The sequence below is a fragment of the Asterias amurensis genome, chromosome 3 (assembly GCF_032118995.1).
Source record: "Asterias amurensis chromosome 3, ASM3211899v1".
Lineage (NCBI taxonomy): Eukaryota > Metazoa > Echinodermata > Asteroidea > Forcipulatida > Asteriidae > Asterias > Asterias amurensis.
This window is the reverse complement of record NC_092650.1, coordinates 534,398-556,047: the sequence shown is the minus strand read 5'-3', so window position 1 is coordinate 556,047 and position 21,650 is coordinate 534,398. Positions and strand designations below refer to the sequence as shown.

The 21,650-nt window shown below is 39.0% G+C and overlaps 2 protein-coding genes across 3 annotated transcripts; one reads left to right on the top strand and one right to left on the bottom strand.

Moving 5' to 3' along the window:
- The first annotated feature begins 491 nt into the window (after nt 1-491).
- LOC139935436 (dipeptidase 1-like) lies at nt 492-17,727 on the top strand. Of its 2 annotated transcripts, none has more exons than XM_071930043.1 (10): nt 492-757; nt 6,739-6,877; nt 7,420-7,552; nt 8,046-8,196; nt 8,593-8,662; nt 9,056-9,232; nt 9,393-9,501; nt 9,619-9,703; nt 10,594-10,732; nt 13,679-17,727. In XM_071930043.1, the coding sequence occupies exons 1-10, from the start codon at nt 582-584 to the stop codon at nt 13,790-13,792; spliced, it is 1,293 nt and encodes a 430-aa protein (XP_071786144.1). In that variant the 5' UTR covers nt 492-581; the 3' UTR covers nt 13,793-17,727. The 2 variants fall into 2 exon arrangements, with proteins under 2 accessions (XP_071786144.1, XP_071786145.1); XM_071930044.1 differs by lacking the exon at nt 13,679-17,727 and adding an exon at nt 11,226-13,348 and having other exon boundaries at nt 493-757.
- On the bottom strand, nt 16,558-21,175 carry LOC139935437 (cilia- and flagella-associated protein 20). Its single transcript, XM_071930045.1, has 4 exons — nt 20,984-21,175; nt 19,816-20,130; nt 18,731-18,796; nt 16,558-18,218 (listed from the first exon to the last, which is right to left on the bottom strand). Exons 1-4 carry the CDS (start codon nt 21,065-21,067, stop codon nt 18,105-18,107), a joined length of 579 nt encoding a protein of 192 aa, XP_071786146.1. The 5' UTR covers nt 21,068-21,175; the 3' UTR covers nt 16,558-18,104.
- Between the last annotated feature and the right edge of the window lie 475 nt (nt 21,176-21,650).

Sequence of the window (21,650 nt, the reverse complement as noted above, 5' to 3'; positions counted from 1 at the left end):
CAACCGTCACTAATCGACTAACGCTGATGGTTTTTTTTTTAAATAAAACAAACACACAAAAATTTAGGCAGATTAACTCCTCAAATTCCCAAGCCTAATACTAGGACGACCAACTTTAACGCGCGCGTATCACCACCAAAGTTAAAGCACATAGCCCAGCTCCGGATAGAATGTTATATTTCCACAATCGAATTGCACAACACCAAAAACATTTATTCCAATGTAACTGTTTGAGCTCACAATAAATGATAACTATAGTTTGGCGCATAAATTTGTGCCTATTCAGTGCGGTAAAACACCACAAATAAAACTGTATGATGGCAGACGAAACAGAAAACTCCCTCTTGTGGCTAAACCAAACTTTTACGGCAGTTGCATACCATCACGATGATACCAGTGAACGAACGTGACTGCTTCTGTGGTTACCAGCACCTCCTGCTTGGACCAATAGAAATTGCTGGTAGCTACAACAGCATTATCAGTATTGGGTTATTAAAAGTACCCGCCGCTCACACCACTTGCAGAAACGCTTTGGTATAGACAAGACTCCTGGAGAGGCTTGTATTGAAGTATAAGAAGGGATGGGTCTTAACAGAAAGCATTACATTGCCATTGGTTTGGCCACCACACTTGTGGCGGTAGTGGTAGTTGTGGCCATAGCTGTACCGGTTTCTAATTCCCGTAGCAGGAAGGATGGTTCTTCGGCAAGCCGCGACCTCGCAGTGCAGTACATGTCTGAAACGCCTCTTATTGACGGGTAAGTCTGGAGGTTTATTCTCCCAAGTTATTGTTGTTTACTGTGTGCACCTTGTGACGGTGTGTCTCATTTTCCCAGTTGATAAAAGAAGACTTGAAACAAGTAGTCTGCTGCGCTGTTATCAACAAATAACATTTTACATTAATAAGGCGCAATGGATCACAGCGCACTTGAAAGATGAAATGACGGAAAGAGGTGAGTCTTTAGAACTTCCACGAAATGCCGTTAGAGTAAATGACAGTTGGGAGATTGTTCCAAATCATTAGCCCAGCCACACACTGAAAGCTGTTTTACCTAGAACGTTGTGTGCACGGGGAACATTCAAACGAGTGATGTCAAATTAGTACGGACCGAAAAAATCGTGGAGGACTTTAAAGTATAAAACACTAAAATGAAAATAGGCCTATTATCGTATAAACATGTTGTTTAAACAACACACCAACTGCTTTACAAGAGAAGTAGGTAGTACTAGTACTAGTAGCGTAAACGCACAATAATGGCTGAATACCTTTACGTAGCACATCAAACAATCTAGGATACATCTATTTCAAGTGAGAGACAATCCCACTCCCATCCCAGGCGGGGGAAACTCCTCAATTTGAACCCACGTGCCAAATGACTTACATTGGAGTCAAATTGATGTCAGGGCTTTGTCAAACGAGGCAACTTTTACAGGCATCTTGGAGGCAACCAACTGCAGTGCATGCTACGGGACGACTTTGGTACCACATGAGTATTTTTCAAACAATGTCTTACGATCCACAATATGTGAACATTCAATTATGAATGTATTGTCTTCTGGGAGATTGCCTGTAACTGGTTGTCTGTACTCGTGCGCCACTGACAGATCTTGAGTGTGACAAAAATGCAGTCAGTGAAATCTTCGGTGGGGGACTCGTTTCAGGTCTGAACGGAGGGAAGGTCGCTAGCTGAATACCATTAGTTATACGTGAAACCTGTTGAATTGAAAGTGCATGCGGTTCAATGGCATACGCGGTGCTCGAAACTATAGTTGACTTGATTCTGGGTTCAAGGATAACTTTTTTTGATGCATTCATTCGATGTAGAAAACAGGGTCACTTTAAAAGCAGTGTATACTTGAGGTAAATTGAGGTAAATTAATGTCAAAATGTCCTTTACTCGTTTAGATTATAGTTGTATACAATGAAACCAACCTGTGAAACATGTCATTTCAAAGGTTATACCTTTTTTTAGATAACAGCAAAAAAACATGGAGTGGTTATCCACGCAGGAAGAATATCCATCTTAGAGGCATGCTTCTCACTAAGTTTGTTGGTCATACACTTTGGAGTAATTACCCAAAGGGCTCCCTTGCCTTTAAAAGTCATTCAAAAGTCTTCTTGTCATTCAAAGTTAACGTTGTATAATATGAAATAATGTATTTATATTCACAAATATCTAGTATAAATTGGGATAGGGAAACACACCCAGACGGTATATTGTTAAGTGATGAACGGAGACCCTCAGAGGTGAGACCCAAACTATACCATTGAGCTCTATGCCTCCAGCACGGGTAACAAAAACAATGATACCACGTTCGATATCACTGTTCGAAACACCACCCCCCACACCTCTGATAATAATAAGGGACCACTCATGCGCAACGTTGAATTGAATAGGCAGCGACTTGCAATCTGTAAACAAAATTTGAAGTTTGAAGTTTCTGATCCGCGTGGTTCTTGTTCTCGATTTGATTTTGAATACATCCCAGACGCCAACTGCCAATAATTATTCCTATTCAACTCATTTCCAACCAATGATGACACAAAACTAGAGGCCGACCCCTTTTTGGACTGCCGGTCACGGTTCGGTAACGCTGAGTTGTACTTTTTAGAGACATTTTTGGAAAGAAAAAAACGAACAAAAAGTATTTCTTCTACAAAAACATTTAGAATCTGTTTAGGTGAGCTTCGTGCTCTATAAATCAATTATTTGTCAATTCAAAGGTTGTTTTTCGTACAAACATGACCTACATTTCATGCTAATAATAAATTGCGTTCACCTCCCCCCCCCCCCCGAAGATTTCCGAACGAAACTCAGAAATACAGACATCCTTTTGATAAACTCAGTTTGAATACATTGTGTAGATTCCCGCTTAAAGGCAGTGGACACTATTGGTAATTACTCAAAATAATTGTTAGCATTCAACCTGACTTGGTGACGACTAATGGGGAGAGGTTGATGGTATAAAACATTGTGAGAAACAGCTCCCTCTGAAGTGCCATAGTTTTCGAGAAAGAAGTAATTTTCCACGTATTTGATTTCGAGACCTCAGATTTTAGAACTTGAGGTCTCGAAATCAAGCATCTAAACGCACACAATTTGTATGACAAGGGTGTTTTTTATTCATTATTATCTCGCAACACCGATGACCAATTGAGCTAAACTTTTTCACAGGTTTGTTATTTTATGCTTAATGTTGAGATACACCAACTGTGAAGGCTAGTCTTTGACAATTACCAATAGTGTCCACTGCCTTTAATGTCCAGTCCTAAGACAAGGCAGCTTCACCATGTCATCCCCCTAATCGTCCCGGCAACAGGGCTGGGGGTGACTGTTGGACAGCAGAAACTGTTAGCTCGCCATGTCACTTATCCCTCAACTTGTTGACTATTTTACATTTAAATAAGGATGTTTTTGAACACTATACGAGCCAGCGGGACAGCTAGGAGTGAATTCTGACCAGTACTCGTGTGTTGGCAATTAATACACATCGGTGTAAGGGTAAAACAAACAATGTCACGGTATAGTAATGCCTTATTGTTTGTGTCAGTGGCCCTTTTTATCGCTTACAATCTTCCTGTGATTCGGACAAACGTGCCATCCTCAAAAACATTCAATTTTTTTTAAAGGATTCCCCTTTTTGAATCAATTTAGAAAAAGCCAATTGAAAAGCACTACGAAAGCAAATCGCTGAAGGACGGGTCCATGCCGTCGTGAGTTGCCAACGGTGAAGAATTGTGTGTATACACGATAGGGTGGGCTAATGTTGAAAGGGTTGTCCGATTATGTACTTTTAAGAGTTTGACAAACAAATCTAATCTCGTTGAATGGTTATGAGCTAAAAGTGATGTTTACTCGACAGGTTAATACCCGGCAGTTGTGTCAATACTAAACCAATGAGAAAGATTACTGGGTTGATTTAAGTACTTCCCGGTATCCTATCATAGAAGTTTGGAGCCATTGCTGTCTTTAAAGGAAAGACATTTTGGGTTTTTGGAACCGCTTGACTGTTTTAATCCTATATAGATGTATAGTGTAGAAATAAAATAAAACATAAGCTGTGAAAATTTCTGTAAAAAGTTGCTAGTATTTTCAGATAGTGCTGAAAATCCGGAGCGGTTATGCCATGCAGGAAGAATTGGAATACATAATCTGAGTAACGTTTCTGATAACGTTTCTCTGTAGCTGTGACATTTTAGTATTTCTAGAGTCTGGAGACTCCATGTTAGTAAGCATTTATATACATCTATTCTGTCACATTTGTGTTCAACAATTGCTAATATGTGTTGGAGACATCCAGTGGATTTGCAGCCTATGGAAAAGGCGCTCTATAAATGCCAGCTAATTATTGACAACGATTTATCCGTAAAATAGATGTCTAGTTTAGTATGACACTGCTCTAGAATTCCTAAGGTCGTGGGTTCGTATTCAACCCGAGTTATATGCCTGTGATATTTGTTTACAGAACTCGTGAACGTTTACCGAGTATACAGTGCTAACACACATCGGGGTATCTGGGTGAGAAACCAAAATGAATATTATTAATCCTGTACTTCGCCTTTAAATATTAAGTCCACATTGTTGGGTCGAGTGGTACCATCATACGATAACTACTGTTTACATCCAGTATCAATAACGTCGTAACAGCCGAGTTATTTACTACCCTATTCATATTATCTCTGCACTGCAGCTTCTTTACAGGTTTACAATTCACTGACATATATTGTGCTATCATATTTATTGCAGTCGGGGAAATTGCTTCCAAATCTAAGCCTTGTTCACAGCCTTCATGCAGCAATGTTCGGGTCGTATAAGTTTAATGACAGTGCCATATAACATTTCACAGTTATTCCAACCCCATAGTTTAACATGGTTCAACACGCTTACACCACGGCAACCATGGCAACCAAATCTTCCCACCTTGACCTCAGTGTTTACGTCCCAATTAAAGTACTTCTGCTGGTAATACACAAATAAAATCACAGATTTACCATTAACTTACACGGTTTTAAGAAAATGGTGACAAAAAGCTTCCCTTAAAACTACTTGCTGAAACGCTGTACTTTGCCTGTTAAACAGGGCAAAACAAAGTTTGTGTTTTGCACGGGATTTTGCACACGGTCTTACAAAGCTTCTAACTTTGATTGCACAGCGGTTAGAGCAATACGTTCGTCAAACAAATGGCGTTTTCTCGACTTTGACAAAGGTCTGAATGGAAGTGTTTCTTATAAGGATCGGTATCATTCACTTTATTACCAATGAGATTAGAATTTGACAACATGATGTTTAGTTTATGTATTATCAAAAAGCAAGTAGAGGAAGGCATGCATACTGTACACAATTGATATTTCAGTGAAACCAATGGCATTCCAGAAGCTTAATGATTTAACCATAAGGGAAAATATCCACTGTTGATCCTTTCTCTCTGGTGGTTTAACTATCGGCCCCTGTGGTTTACACCATAAATCATGGTTTGTCGTTAAACTGCTTAACCTCGTGCATGGTATCAAATGGAAAAACCATTCGCAGTTCGACACCAAAGGATCTGGAATCAGAAACACATGGGGAGTGACCATTACAGGCGCGCCGGGGTTCCAAATGCCCGGGTCATAAGACTCATTGTACAATTGACAATCCGAGATATCACACCCTCTCTCACAGGGAATCCAGGCCCGTGCACAACGCGATGTACCGGCCTCTACAACTCGCTGATTTATGCCAGATGTACATTTGACCTTGTATGCTATGCTACACGCACACAATTTGATCTGTACTTTCATGTGAGGACTTTCTTTTATGCCTCTAACTGAATACTCTCCATAGACTAAAATGTAAAGGATAAAAATGTGAGGACATAAATATTCAATGGATTGTAACGACTGGGATGGGGGACGGGGTCTCTTTTGAGTTCCTTTGTTCTACTAGCCCCTCTCTTTTAACAATCAGTCTGGTAGTTATGAGTCAATGCACTAACACATTATTTATATCAAATAAAGACTGGTGTCTGTCTCTATCATTGCGGATACAGGTCACTGCGGTTACATGGGACCAGTCTAACATGGAGCTCCTTCAAAATTAACCACTCGCCTCAACTGTTATGGAAATTAGATATTCAACAAGCGCAACATGTTGTGGCTGAAAGTGCAATGTCACAATGAGACGTCAAAATATAAAATGTGCCCCGGTGTACATTCCTACGGTGGGATACCAGTGGAACTTATAATACTAATCCAACTCTCAAACAGCAACAGATAAAACACAAACATGTTGAAAACCTCAATGTTGTTTTCAAACACACACGCGTTATCTTTACGGATCATAGCAACGGAAGGCCGGTGTGGCAGGGAATTCTCTCCCCAAAGATGCTGTCTCTCCATCATACGGCGAACTGTTTCAAACTACTTATGATAGCGCCCTCTTTTGAACTCTCCTCCTCCATCCCTTGTTTCCATAATTTGGAAGAGAATCTCCGGCGGACTATAGGCGGACAGAATTCCCTACGTCATCTGCATTGTACTGTGACATAACGTCTATAGTGAAGGATGGTGCCCCTTCAAAGGTGTCTCTTTGTGAAATAGAAACGGCCCTGCCCTCTCATCAAATAGGAACTTCCATCACTTCTGGGATTCTTTAAAAAATAAACGGTATTTTAATACTCGTTCTCTTGTTTCCAATTTTCAATCATTTTTTTTGTCGGTTGATTATAATCAGTGGGTTTTCCTTTTCTTCTCTTACAGCCACAATGATTTGCCATGGCAACTGAAAAAGTTGTACAACAACAGGCTGAAAGACGTTGATTTGAGTGCCGATCTGAGCGGGTCGACTACACTTCACACCGATATACCCCGGCTTGAAACGGGCAAAGTCGGGGCCCAGGTGAGTAAGAGCACCCCTCCTCCCACCCCCTCCCCAAACTTAGCCCCACCCTCTCAACATTACCCCCCTTCTCTAAACCTAATATATTAGCTATAAACCGAACCTAGATTTAAGGTTAAAGTTTCTGGAAAAAACAAATGCTGACGTCAACACTCGCAGTAAGTCTTGGCTGTGCCATTTTTGAAGTTTGGGTCCCACGTGTACAGCCTCGCTATCATGGTGCATGACATTAGTAGCGTGTCATATATTTGCATTGCGTAACTACGAGGGAGCAATGCATGATGGGGGAAATGTCGCGGTGTGATTAACCGCTCTTTGGAACAAGGTTGCCCGAACTGACAACTGAGCATGTTAAGGTACGCGCGCCGTACGTCAAACAAGAAGTTTGGCTCCAAAATGGCACACCGTGCAAAGTGGACGCACAGTGGTTGCTAGTGTGACGTCAGTGCAAAATGTGCAGTGATCTCTAAAATACCAATATAATAGAAATCAATGGAAATGTGTTTTTGAATAATCACATTGTTCCCCTGTTTACTTTTTAGTTTTGGGCCGCATACACACCTTGTGATTCCCAGTACAAAGATGCCATTAATCATATACTGGACCAGATTGACGTCATCAAAAGAATGTGTGACTGGTATCCCGAGTCGTTCCAGTTTGCTACATCTGCTGATGGTAGGTTAAGGGAACCAGTTCAGGATATATTACTAATATTAATAAGCTTATGTACTTTCTCTTCTGAAGACAGTAGATAGTTCTGTTCGAAACGTCAGGGCCACACCGGATATTTTCTCAGCGAGCCAACACTCCTACAGTTTTACATGCAAACTAAAGTTTTAGTTTACTTCTTCAATGGCTGCTCGGGCTTGTAATAACAATTATTCCAAACCCCGGCTCTAGGCTCTGTTTGAACATGGTTTGGTGTTTCCATCACTGTGGATACAGCACACTGCTCCAAGAATTACCGACGGAGCACAAGCTGGTACCTGTCTTTATCGGATGAAGACAGGGGCCCAGTCTTGTGAAATGACAGGCTAACTATTACCACTGGTTAACTGAAAACGGCTAAGAGCAAATTGTAATATACTTTGACAGGAATTGCGTGAGAGATTGATTTAATGTTTCGTGGCTTTTGAAAGACAAGATTTTGCGTTCTTGTCAATTTCAGATATTGTGGACGCCCACAGTAAGGGCAAAGTTGCCTCCCTCATCGGCGTTGAGGGCGGTCACAACATTGACAGTCATCTGGGCGTATTGCGCATGCTCTATGAACTAGGTGTCCGCTACATGACGGTTACGCACAGCTGCAACACCCCATGGTAAATCATTCAAACATTAATTATTGACTTTATTAACAGAGAGTTCATGGCGACAACGCGCAGGGACTTGACAAGGCATTGTCACAGCAATTGTGAGCTTACATTTCGTGAGCAGACCTGTTTTTCAACATTCTTCCCAACTTTTTAAACACAAGTATCCCTCACAAAAAGAAATATGAAAAAGTAAAAAATAAAATGACAGCTTTGTCTCTATAAGGTTAGGACTTGGCCATCTTGGTTATACTTTATGGGATTGGGTGATACTTTGCTTCTTCACTCAAACAAGGGAAACCTGATACCAACATTTATCAATATAACAATACATATTGGAATGTAGGCCCCTACTTGCTAAAGTTCAGTTGATATATTTTGCTTTATTTTATTTGTTGACATCAGGGCCGACAATTGGCTGGAGGACAGTGACCCAACCCCCTTCCAGCTCGGTGGAATAAATGACTTTGGGGAGGTAAGGTCCAAACTGGTTGATAGATGAATAGACTTTCGTGGATACAAAAGGTTACATGGTATATGTTATAAGTGTAGCTTTCCTCAATGCGGAGTCAAGTTCGTCAGCTAAATAATGACCTAGTATCAATGACCTTAATGTACATCAGATACAATGACTTTATATAAATGACCTTAACCCAGCTAAACAATGACCTTCCAGTATTCTAGAATGACCTTACAGTACATCAGCTATACAATGACCTTTCATTAGCTATACAATGACCTTATACCGGCAGTATTGAAAGTTTTCTACAATGACCTTATAGTACATCAGCTAAACAATGACCTTATGCACCAGCTTTAAAATCACCTTGATATACAATGACCTTGATTTCTCTTTCTACCCCATCAGGCAGTCATCCGCGAGATGAATCGACTGGGAATGCTCGTGGATTTATCCCACGTCTCAGTAGAGACTATGAATGCTGTCCTTGACATTGTCGAAGCTCCCGTCATTTACAGTCATTCTTCAGCATTTTCTGTCTGCGGCTCGTATCGGAACGTTCCGGATTCAGTGCTGGAGCGCATCGTAAGTGCACACTCATTTCAGAATCACATTCCAATCATGTTGTACAAAAGATACTGGACATAAATACTCCGATGAACCAAAGCCCAAAGTCAGAACCACACTGACCTGCCAACTACTCTTCCAACAATGACTGTGGTTTATTTGCTATTTTATAACTCAGGTTGAAAACCAAGGGGTCGTTATGGTGAATTTCTACACGGTGTACATCAACTGTCCACCAATGAACGTCAGTGCTGACCCAAGTGAAGCTACGATGGAGCAAGTTATACGTGAGACTCGTTAATATTTCTTAGAGTGTAGACCTATGTGGACCGTGGTGAATCTATGGTTCAGCCCGGGAGATTCGTAGAAAAGCAAACAATTTGTTCTCGATCTTGTTTTTGCAGAACATATTGAGCACATCCGTGGCATCAGCAATGGTAAAGGGATCGACATAGTGGGCATTGGAGGTGATTACGATGGCGTAGGAACGTAAGTTAAATTATCGGATATTCAAATTATGTACTCAAAATACCAATTCGTACCAAGTCTGCGTTTCGAAAACACCCAAAAGATATATGGCAATGCGAAGTACGGCCTCCTTTTGTAATGAATCTGTTTTGGTTTCTGATCTGGCTTAGGCTTGCACCCCTTCTAGAAGCTCCGTACCGAATGCACGCATTTTCAAATTAACTGACAAAGCCTGAGCCCAAACCCAAACCTAAGCCGTAGTTTCGAAAGCGCCTAGTCTGGTACCCAAAATGCAGGATCGATAGGAGGCGATCTATTGAAGTCTTTGATCGTCTTACCACATCTCAAATCACGTCATTTCTATTTATGAATTGATCAAGCCAGAAACGTGTTAAACTATAAATCAGTAGTTGAGTTGAAGACAGTCGAAAAGAAAACGAAGGAAGCAAGTCGAGGAAAGAAAGCTACAAGAGGCACACCAGTCAGAAACAAGAAGACTTTAAGTTGTACAGAAATGCCACCTAAACTAAAACCGCACGTTAGCAGTGACGAGCACACTCCACAATATACCAGTGTTGCATTTCCTTATTGCAAAATATTCAACCTTCAAGTCAGGTCATTGTTTTATGACAAGAATAACCCAACAAAAAAAAACCCGCGGTTTACCAATTACAAAATAATATAATACTAATCAGAAAATAACGGGTTACCAATCGAAAAATATTGATTAAATCACCAACGGATGATATTGAGTTATCAAATCCAAAATGGCTCGCATGGGGAAATAAATAACGGATTACGAAAGGGGAAATAAGGGATTATCAATGAAAACAACACGCTACAAATGTGAAGATTAATATTATTGATTACCATCTAACAAAACCTGACAATATTATTTTGGGACTTACCAGGTTACCAACTGGTCTTGAAGATGTGTCCAAGTATCCTGATCTGATTGCTGCCCTCATCGAGAAGGGAACTTGGACCGAGGAAGATATTAAGAAACTTCTTGGTGAGAATCTACTCAGAGTCTTCAGGGCTACTGAAAAGGTAAGACAATTAACTGACTTTAAAGTATATCTTGGGGTTTTTGGAATCGTTTGATTGATTATAATCTTACCAACAATACAACAAACTGTGAAAATTCCACTTCAAAGGGCATTGGGGATGTTGCCCAAAATCCGGAGCGAATTAATTCCACGACAGGAAGAATCATCCCTAGCACCAGGAATACACAATCTGAGAAGTGAAAGGCTTAAGAGATAACATTTTAAATTTGCGGAGATAAAAACTGGTTGGGCTGCATTGACAGAGAAAGAAACTTTTATTGGCTAAACATTGTCCACTTTGCTGCGAGTGCAAGGCGTTTCTATACAAAGTTAAATATTGACTTTGATTTTGCAATTCGCTTGACAATCGCCGTTCATGCTGTAACACCTTTTCCGTGCTTTTGTGCACACGTGGTATGACTAACACTCTTATTGTTCATTGTTGGCGTCCATTTTGTTTTGGTCTAATTGAGTGTGCTATTGTTTATCACCAGGTGAGGGATGCGAAGATGGCGGCAGATGTGAAACCTTATGACCAAACTATCCCTAAAGATAACGAATGGGAGACTAACAACACCTGCAGGACCTACGTCTAATCTGCTTAGCTTAAACGTCAACACTACTTAGCTAACTGGGAACAACACTTATCTGTTTAGCTAAACTGGGAACAACACTGCCGACTAATCAAATGCTCTACTTCTTGCTTTCACAATAGGCCCATGCCACACGTGGCAATTTACAGACAATCAGTTTCAGGCAATCTCCAAGAAGAGAATCCATTCACAATTAAATTTTCATACAAATGTCTATGAATTTGTTTGAGAAGGTGAGCTTGTACATTCCAGAGCCTATCTGGCAGGCAAGATACGACCATGGGAAAGCCTGACAAATCACGTGCCTGAGGGATAAATTTTGTCAATTCTTTAGATTGATGAACTATTAATAATAATATCAATCTGTATGCTTAAAACAAATCTTGTAACTTTACAAGACTATAAGGCAGTTCCTGAAACTCTGTGAAAGCTTTTGTTTCTCCTTCGGTGCAAATACACCCTTTGGTTTTTGTTTTGTTTTTAGCCACTTTCGGCGCTGTGTAACTGCCAGTTTTCTTTTCTTTTCGTAACGGGGAATTGTTAATGTCCTTTTTTAATTAAAGACTAAACATCGCTGTGAAGCTAACACGCAACTTCTCTGATCAGCTAATGGACCTAATTTCATTGAGATGCTTAAAGCAGCAGCTCTTGGCTATTTTCCGGTCCCAGATGAAAGATCTTGAATGGTATTTTAGACCTTATGTGGTATGTAAGCATCTGCTAATGTGCTTAGCTCTTTTTGTGCTCTAGCAGAGCTATGTCATGCTCTAACAAAAACACAACAAAATAAGCACATCGAAATTATGCTTTCCAAAATAATGTACCAGCCAAATATTCCAGTGGCCGGTTTAATGAGACTCGTAACATACTTTGTTTTGCTTAGCAGCATTTGGTTGAGAAATGCTTCTTGAGAAGCTCTTCTGCACTTTGCTTCAGTTATATTTCGAGTTAACTTATGACGGCTTCAATTCATCAAACGTCTTCGGATACGGAACGTAACTTGTCCTATAAGTCCTAAGATTAATCCTAAGTTGAAGAGTTTTGTTAAATCGACGACTAGTATATATTATGCTTCCATTTCAGGAAGCCGCTGTCAAAGTGGATTTTTTCCCCAGGGGTATACAATATGGTACAATGTACCCCCTCCCCCGTCGTTCTCAGGCTCACCGGGTCAGCCCAAGTAACCTACTTGTGGAGCGGGTCACTTGGGGCTGACTGAAACGCATGACGTGATGTCACCACGTCATTACTCAGTGGCCACGATTTGGTTTGTAATTCAATAGAACACGTTCCACCTTTAAAACAGTGACATATTTGTCAACATTAGATTGGTCTTTCTTCGAAGACGGGTACTTTTGTATACGCATGGGCGTGCAAAATAATTTAACGTTGCAGTTTTACTTTGCGAATAATTATTTTACGATCTTTTCGTGAAGCCACATACTGCGTGATGCGCACAATGAAAGTAGTTCCGGTCACCTGTCCCAAGATGCATTTTTTATGAACGCTGTGTGAAGTTTAGCAATCTTCACCCGCATGAGCACACTGTGGAGTCGACCGAGGGGGGGGGGGGGGGGGTAGTTATTTAGACAGATTTATTTACTGGTGGGACAAGATCCCTTGTGACAGTCGCTTTCAACTGCAGTTTTTAAATATATCTTTTTTGTGACTGAATAGCAATGGAGAGAACTCCATGATTTGGGTCGATGTCGTTCAAACTCTTGTAGTTATCCTGTTGCTACTAATGATTTTAGAAAAAGTAAAAAAAAATTGTTTTAACCAATGATGTTTAGAAAATATTATTATAGTTGTATTAACAGATTGATATTTTCATAATGTGTATTAAACGTGAATTTGATATTAAATGTTTAAATAATATAACGGTTCGGATAGAATAGTTTAAAATGATCCTGCTATCTTGAGTAATTGACTCATAGTTATTTTACTTGACGTCATGTGATTTATAAGGTCTGTACAACATTGCAATAAATGAATTGAACATACATGTACACGGTATATCTTCAGATCGGATTTCACTTGAAATGTTTGTTTGTCCGAAATGCTTGTTTGTTTTTTTAAATGACCAAGCACAATGTTTGTGGAAAGAATTATTTGTGGGTTTTTCTCTCTCGCCGTCTCGTGTGTCCTGACCGATTGGGCCAAAACTGTCGCATGTTGGTTATGTTTTTACTGGGGTCACAAGGTGAGTAGCCTAGGCCAACAAAGTCTTGACAAAACTACGAATGCTGTCTGCGTGCTTGAAGTGGGCTATTTGATTACACAACAAGATTACAATACAATTTTTATATAGTTTGTGCTATGAAATAAAATGGTTTATTTTAATTTTATTGCAGTTGAGGGATGAGAAGGCGGCGGCAGAAACAAAACCAGACGACCAAACGTTGCCCAAAGATAACCCATCGGAGACGAATAATGTCTGCAGGTCCTACATGTACACGGAGCCATAGTTAGCGAAAAGTCTTTCCCTCTCCGGAACACACTCTCCATTCTTTTCTAACAAATCTTAGAATGTGTTAGGACTTCTTTTTATTTTGATTTGAGAAACATATATCTAAGCATAGAGTTGTTCATGATCTCTTACTCTACCCACCCCCGGCCCCTCTGTCCTTACTCTATGTTCAAAGTATCAATACATTAGGCAATCGCTAAGAAGACATTTAAGTTAAATGTTGCGGTAAAAACAACTTAATGGTAGAATAGAAAAATAATTAAAACAAGTAAGAGGTGTCCAATGGAGGAGGGAAGGGACCCAATCCAACTTAAAATTCTACCCATCAACTTATCAAATTGTTTTATTAAAAACTCATTGCTATTCCCTTTAAGTTTTTAGTTTAAGGTGGCAGGCAGGGTGTGAGGGTGTTTACTGCAATTATTATTTTTATAGTTTTATAGATAGTTATAATCATAGATGTTTGTCAGGATAATACAAATTATCTAGACCGAGGTCATCCTTAAAATGATCTCTTGTCCTCATAGGTAGCCGACGTCTAGGTACCAAGAAGCTATAACGTTAATACACATTTAACACGGGTTGCTATGGGTACATTGTTGTAGGGGTTTCAATCTGAAAATAGGACGCTCCAGGGATCACCTTAAAAAACGATTTTTGTATTAGTGCTTTAAAAACCTTTCATCTGGTGAGCTTTCAATAAATATATTGTTTTAAATGATTTTAAAAAGTTACTGCAATACCAAATACCACCTGGGTTTGGCTTTTCAATTTGGACAATTATCTAAGCCAACAAATTTGTTCACCACCTAAATATAATGCTGACTCTCTAAAACAACGACTTTGAAATGAGATTAACTATCGTATTTTGCTAGGGAAATTGTCAATCAATTATTAGCATCAATCGAATGCACCGACTCTCAAGTTTAATAATAGTGGTAAACAGCGTTCCACAGTCACAACGAACTTCATGAACTTGAATGTAATTTTTGAACAGCAGTTTGTTTTGCAATTTTCAAACGTCATCAAATTTTGACAGAGTCATTATTTGATAAGCCCTGCCATGCATCATAGTCTGTATTCAAACAAATGTTAGTAATAAAATGAAGTAGATTGAACTAGTATGGGATTTTTATAAGTGGGATAAATCTGAAATCAAAGTGGTATGACTTGTCAGTACTTTAAAAACTTGGCGTTTACGTTTGATTGTTCTTCATTTCTAGTGCAGTCTTCATAATTGAAGATAACTTGTAGTGGCATTGCCAGGAACACCGGGGGATGTGCCCCGTCTTTTTGTGATAAGTGTGTACTGGGGTCTTTTACGTGCGTTGATAGTTGATATACCAACACACGGGACCTACAGCTATACATCCCAGCCAAAGGACGAAGCAGTGGTTAAGTGTCTTGCTTTTAAGACACAAGTGTCATGACTCCCAAACCCACACTCCCCTGATTAGAACAGGCCAGAGCTTGAGTTCAGTGACTGTGCTTTTTAACTGCTCGGCCACGATCACAAGGTTGTGGGTTCGAATCTCACCAAGCAAACCGCTGATTTCAGAATGACTAGAATAAATATTGTCGTCTAGTTACTGAATCACAATTTCTTGATTTGTGTAATTCATAATCAAAGACGTTAAACCAATGTGTGTGAGAGAGGTTGGCTGTTGCCAGCTTGGTGTTTATATCCCCGCGTGGGAGTTTGCAGAGTTCCCTTGATTGGAAGATAATCTAAACAGACACCTCAACTCTCTATGATGTATAAATCATGGTCAGCTGTTTATGACACAATCAGGACTATTACAGGACCGATGTTAAAAGTGAGCCATATTTAGCCAGAAACAAGGCCCAACCAGTGTTAATTAATTCTTGCCAACATTCGTAGCGGTGTGGTAAAACTACATGCATTTATGATGTACTTACAACTGTTAACACAATAACAGCTGTTGGTTTCAAATCGATGTTTCAATCCACAGTATCGTGCCATGGTAAAATACTGACTGGAGAAAAGCGTCGAGTTGATGAAACCAATGGTTTTTTTCAGTAATCAGTTCCACCCTCAACTCATAAAGAGATACATGAAGTCATTACATGGTGTAACCGCAAACCTTTCCACCATGCAAAGTTTTAAATCCTACTTAACCATTCTTACCTTGTCTTTTTGGTTGGGGGCAGCACACATTGCATGTTCACACGTCTTTTGACTCGGCAACATGGAGCTCAATATGCATGGTCTCAAGAAAAGGCAAAATGTTTAGATAGAAAACAGTTACAGAACTAAGAGAAGTCACCTGCATCATCCAAAGCCATTTTGGTAATCTACCCTTGAGTTGCTACAATGGTAGGTTCTTATCATCAACCGAGTTGTCTTCTCCATGAACTCGATACGAACAAAAACACGAATTGTAAACACCGCCATGTCCATTTTCTGGCAAATGATATAGTGCCCTCCATTGATAATAATAAAAAAAAAATTCTGGAAGGCAAATAACATAGCGCCCTCTACTGACAATAATGTTTTTCTGAACGATTTATGAAATAGCGCCATCTACTGCAAAACGTTATTAATATTATCTGGCGGTTCAAACGATATAACGCCCCCTATTGTCAAGTATTGTTTTCTTTGTAAATTTCTTTTTTTTATATTTTACCGTACACAAACCTAATACAGTTTTGCCCGATATATGCAGATATATTTTTCTATTCCATAATAACAACATGGATGAGATATTGATTGAACTAGTGTTCATGATATCTACATAAATGTACATGTGTTTTGTTTTATTACAAAATATTACCCCAAAATAGATATTTCCGATGCAGTAAACATTCTGTAATCAACAAAAAATAAGGCCGTGTCAGAAACGGCTACAGCTACGGCTAGATCGCATGCGTCTGCCTATTCTTCAACACTGGTAGACGCGCTGATCTAGACGTAGCTGTAGCCGAAGTCGTCGTTTCGGACACAGCCTAAGCATCTCAAACTTTCATACTTGCTCATGCAGTTTCTAGGGTAACTTGTGTTTTTACATTATATTTTGCGTTGTTCACCCTTAAACTAAATATCCTGTAGTATAAAGCAAAATATTGACAGACACTTTTTTTGTATAAGGTAATCTAGTCTTTATTACAGTCACTTGCTGAATAAAATACAGTTTGTAATTAATATTTACAGTCATAATAATAGCCCAGTGCATGAACAGCGACTGCTTTTACAAAACGTCAACTCATTTCAAAACACTAAACAGTTTCCCGTTGATCAACTTGGAACGGAACACAACAAGGTATGAAATTTTATGCAAATTGAACAGTATCTGAATGAACAACTTTACTGAAGCCGATGTCTCCAAGTTTACACACATCCATGTCTATGAAAAATTGAAATGCATTCAGGAAATGAACATGAACAACAATTTCTTGGAATATTAAATAAAATTAAATACAAAAATTACAATAGCTACATAAATTTTGATTGGTTTTACAGCAGAGTAATAAAAAGTGGCATGGCTGTAATTATAAAAAGGGAGGGAGAAACAATTGCTTAAAAAATTTTCCACTTTTCAATTTTCCAAAAGGATAGTCCTACACACATCCATGTTTATGTGAGCTGTAATACAAAACTCTTTTCTTAGATTTTTTTGGACTTCGTAGTTAGTAAACACAATACCTGGTTTTGTTCTGTTTAAGTTTCAGATGAGTAAAAACAAACATTAAGGAAAATTTCATGGCTCTTCTTGACTATCAGCAAAGAATCAGCACTAACATCACACCTACTTGTGCCTACTTCCCGTTAGGCAGTCCCCATGCTTGCACAGCTTGCGCAGATTCTTCAGCGCTTGCCCAGATTGAAATGCTTGGTTAGTGCAAGCGCAGAATTCTGCAGTAAGCAGAGCAATAAAATTATGTCCGGTTGGTATAATAAGCCTTGTAAAACAACCAATGAACAGCACAGTAAGGTTTCAACACTTGCAAAGATGACCCTTGTAGTCTCAGGGACACTTTTGATGGGGCACCAAGGCTTAACACCAGGGCAACAGAGGTTGTGGCTGCTGTGTAGTTTAGGCACTAATCAAAGAAGCATATATCCCGACAGTCATCAACCACAAGACATCATTTCAAAGCTCTGTTTCCAGCTGTCGAGTGAAGTTTCTCATGTAATTCGGATAACATTAGTTTAAAAAAATTGCCTTGAGTTTTACAAATTCCAGTTGACAAAGTAGGATCATCTGAAGAGCACCGGTGTTCAAACTGGAGACTGAGGCTCGTCAGACAATATGGAGGGTAGATTGAGACAATGGTTAGTTCATTTGCAGCTATTTACCCTTGTTGTTTACAGGCAAGTACAGCTTAAATTCTGCTGGCAGTTCATCTTCTGAGTACAGTCTGTCCGAGAAGTAAACACGGCGGATCCTACAGTTGGCGTGGATCTGGGGGGAAAGTGCAATAAAAACAAAATAAGTTATACTCGTGTTAAAAGGTAAATCAGATGTAGGGCTAGCATTTATCGATAGCCCAGTCTACATTCAAATAGCCTTGTTCAACAATGTGCAACATACATAAATCTGTTTATAATGGGCATCTTTGTTTCGATACAACTAATAAATTTCGAAAAAAGGTGTAATTCAACTTGAAAATGTTTTGACAATGACATTTGCCATCCTTAACCAATCAAAATCCAGTATTTGTTTACTTGATTCTGCTGACCATTTTGCTATTGCAAGTTTTGCAACCTTAAGCATCTAAAAACCATCCAAATTCAACAGTTTGCTTGCTCGATTATGTTGGGATTTAGGACTGCACTTACTGTCTACGTTTTGCCACTAGGCAGACAACCACAGTCAGGTATAAACCATTTGGGTGTTTTAGGTTGAGTAGGATCCTTGCCAATAACTGAAGGGAGCTTGGATTTAATTACAATTAACTGGAAATATTTGCTTACCTGTACTCTTAGTGTCTCGATGTAGTTTGTACCATAAGCGCGTCTTGTGAAGTCTGACAAGTTAAACTGCAAGGGGAAGAGAATAACAAAGATTATAATTCCAAGTCTGTGTTATTGTGACATCATATAAATTCCCTCTGATTAGTTGATCAAAATAGTAATAAAAGAAACAACTGGAAGAATGACAAATGCTTGAGGAATAAAACAAAATAAATGTAGACAAATATGCCAATTGTGCATTATCATTGTTGCTCAGGGTTGGTACTCATTACAAGATAAACAGTTTTTTAATTGTGCATAATGAATTGAAAAAAAGTAAGATAATATTGAACACAAGGGCTGGCCTATATTTCCATATGCTATAGAATATCAAAGGTTTTTGGGAGGATAGAAATTTGTTCCTTATTTTTCTGAGGAAAAACAATCGCAAAGCAAAGTTAAGTCGAAGGAACATGTTCTTGTATGGATGACATCCACACTATTTAGAAAAAGAAAACAATTAAAACAGGGGAACTGCTTAGTTTTCCAGTTTTGAAGTTGTTCTATAAAAGAAAAATGAAGTTGCATGTCTTTTCAGGATGTAAGAATCTCTAACTAAGAGACAATGGCATCAAGAACACCTTCACAAAATTTTTAAGGAACATTACAGAATTGGTTTTGCTAGCAAACAAGTTGCTGACAGTGTAAGCACTTTATGTGATCCACCATATAAATAAACTGGTCAAACCTGTAGAAGATTGAGATCGATCGGCCATCTGGGTCACGAGAGGATAGTGAAAAACCATAAACAGATTTTGCATTGCATCGATGCCAAAACAAAAATGAATAAAACACACCCTGAGCGATTAACTCAAAACGCAAAAATTATATTATTTATTTCTCATCAAATATGAAATTTTAGACAGAAATATTTCATGGGATGTTTTCTACTATCATCATCATTAGACCGTGTAAGTTTTATGTAAATCTGTGATCTTCACGATTTTTAGTTTCTTACCAATTCTGTAACGTTCCTTTAAGTAGTGGCCATGTTGTGTTTTATTTAGAAGCAATCTTAATGTTTGACAACAACTTGCTGTATTTACCTGAATTTGATTCCATCCATCATCTAGCCTCATCGGCATTGTGCAAATAAAAGGTTTTACTCTCGTCGTACTTTGGTAGTTGCTGGCTCGGAACCGCCTCTTTACATTCTTGTCGTCCAGAACTTGGACCTCAAATGTGAAGTATTTCTTGAGATTTTTGATGATCATTACCAAGAAGGGGAGCTTTATGCCCAGAACCTTTTTGGGTTCTTCTGGACATGTGATGAACGTTGTGCTGACATTTGTTCCTACAATTTCAATAACTAGTGACTGAATGTCGTTATCTGTGATGCGTTTAATGTGACCGTTTTGGACCTGAAACAAAAGAAGAAAAACAACTAATCAACAATGATATCAAAGACAAACATGATTGCTATACAGCTCACCTGACAATGTTTAAAATGTTCAAGCAATGTGTTGACACACCATGTCCGTGGCATTGAATTATGCCGAGTGCTGACGATTCCATCAAAAACTTAACAACTACACTATGTTTGGTCCGTGGGCATTTGGAATAACAGACTGATAAATATTGATAATAATGTCAATAGAACATACATGGAGGTAGCTCCATGGTACAAACACAATACCACTAGTCTGTCTATCTGGCAACGACATAAAACAATGCGACCCCTAGCCCGACCTCCCAATCCGAACCCAATCAATTTAGATTAGATTAGTTGTCATGGTTCATATTTATAAATTATATTTAAATTTGCCTTAAAAATACCCAAACAGAAACAATAAAAAACTGTTGGTAAAGACTACCCAACTTTACAGTTAAATGATGGGGAAAAGTACAACAAATGATTCATTAATTGCATAACAAATTGATTATCAGTGATTTTTTTTGTTATGTTGGCATGTGTTGCTAGGGATTTCAATTTTAATGGAACTGTTGACAAATAATATTCATTGATTCTCACAATTTACAGATGATTTATGTAACAATGATGTTTACGAAATAAAAACTGAGGTTATAACCTTAACAGTTATATATTAACAGCTTAACAATCAGTTGCTATGGTCGGCCATGTCAAAAGATCATTACATGAAACACAAAATGGCTACCTAGCATACGAAAGTGCATGAAAATTTAACATCACAATTATTTGCATCATGACCACATAAAAACATACAAAATTAGGACTAATTGTCCGCCACATACCTTCTTCGTCCATAACTGCAGGGGCTTGCTGCCAATGCTGTATAATATCGATAAAAAACCGCTCTGAAATGTGTTTTTAAACATGTTGATATGGTTGATTTACTATTGCAGGCGTGAATATTTAGTGGGAACCCCAAACGTGGGCTGTGCTCGCTTGTATCTCTCGTTGTTAAGTGAGCTTTGCAATGTGTACGTTGTTCCTTGAGTTGGTTTCCTGGTGACCGAAGCACACAACGGCATCAATAAATTACTCCGCTCGCTTGAGGACAGTTGGTAACCAAAACAGTGCATAGTTTTACGTGGGGTTGTACAACCGGGCGGGTGCCAGTGACACAAAGACAGCCGTTGTGGTGTAAACAAAGACAGCCTTTTCGAAATCACGATATAGTTGCCTCCGGCTTGAAATGGGTTTAACCAGACAGACTAGACAGAGACTAAACCAAAACCACAAGAAAAGCTGCAGCTTTGTTTTCGAAAAGGCACTCGATCTTCTCTAGTACCGCACTACCTGTTGCATGCAGCAAATAATGAAACAAAAACAAAAGCAGTGATGGACGAAAGAAGGGGCTACGCTGCTGTGGGATGGATCAAATAATGAGGCAAACAATTACCATAAGTATTTCAGTCTATCATCGTCATTAATACTTTAACACAAATTGATTCTCAA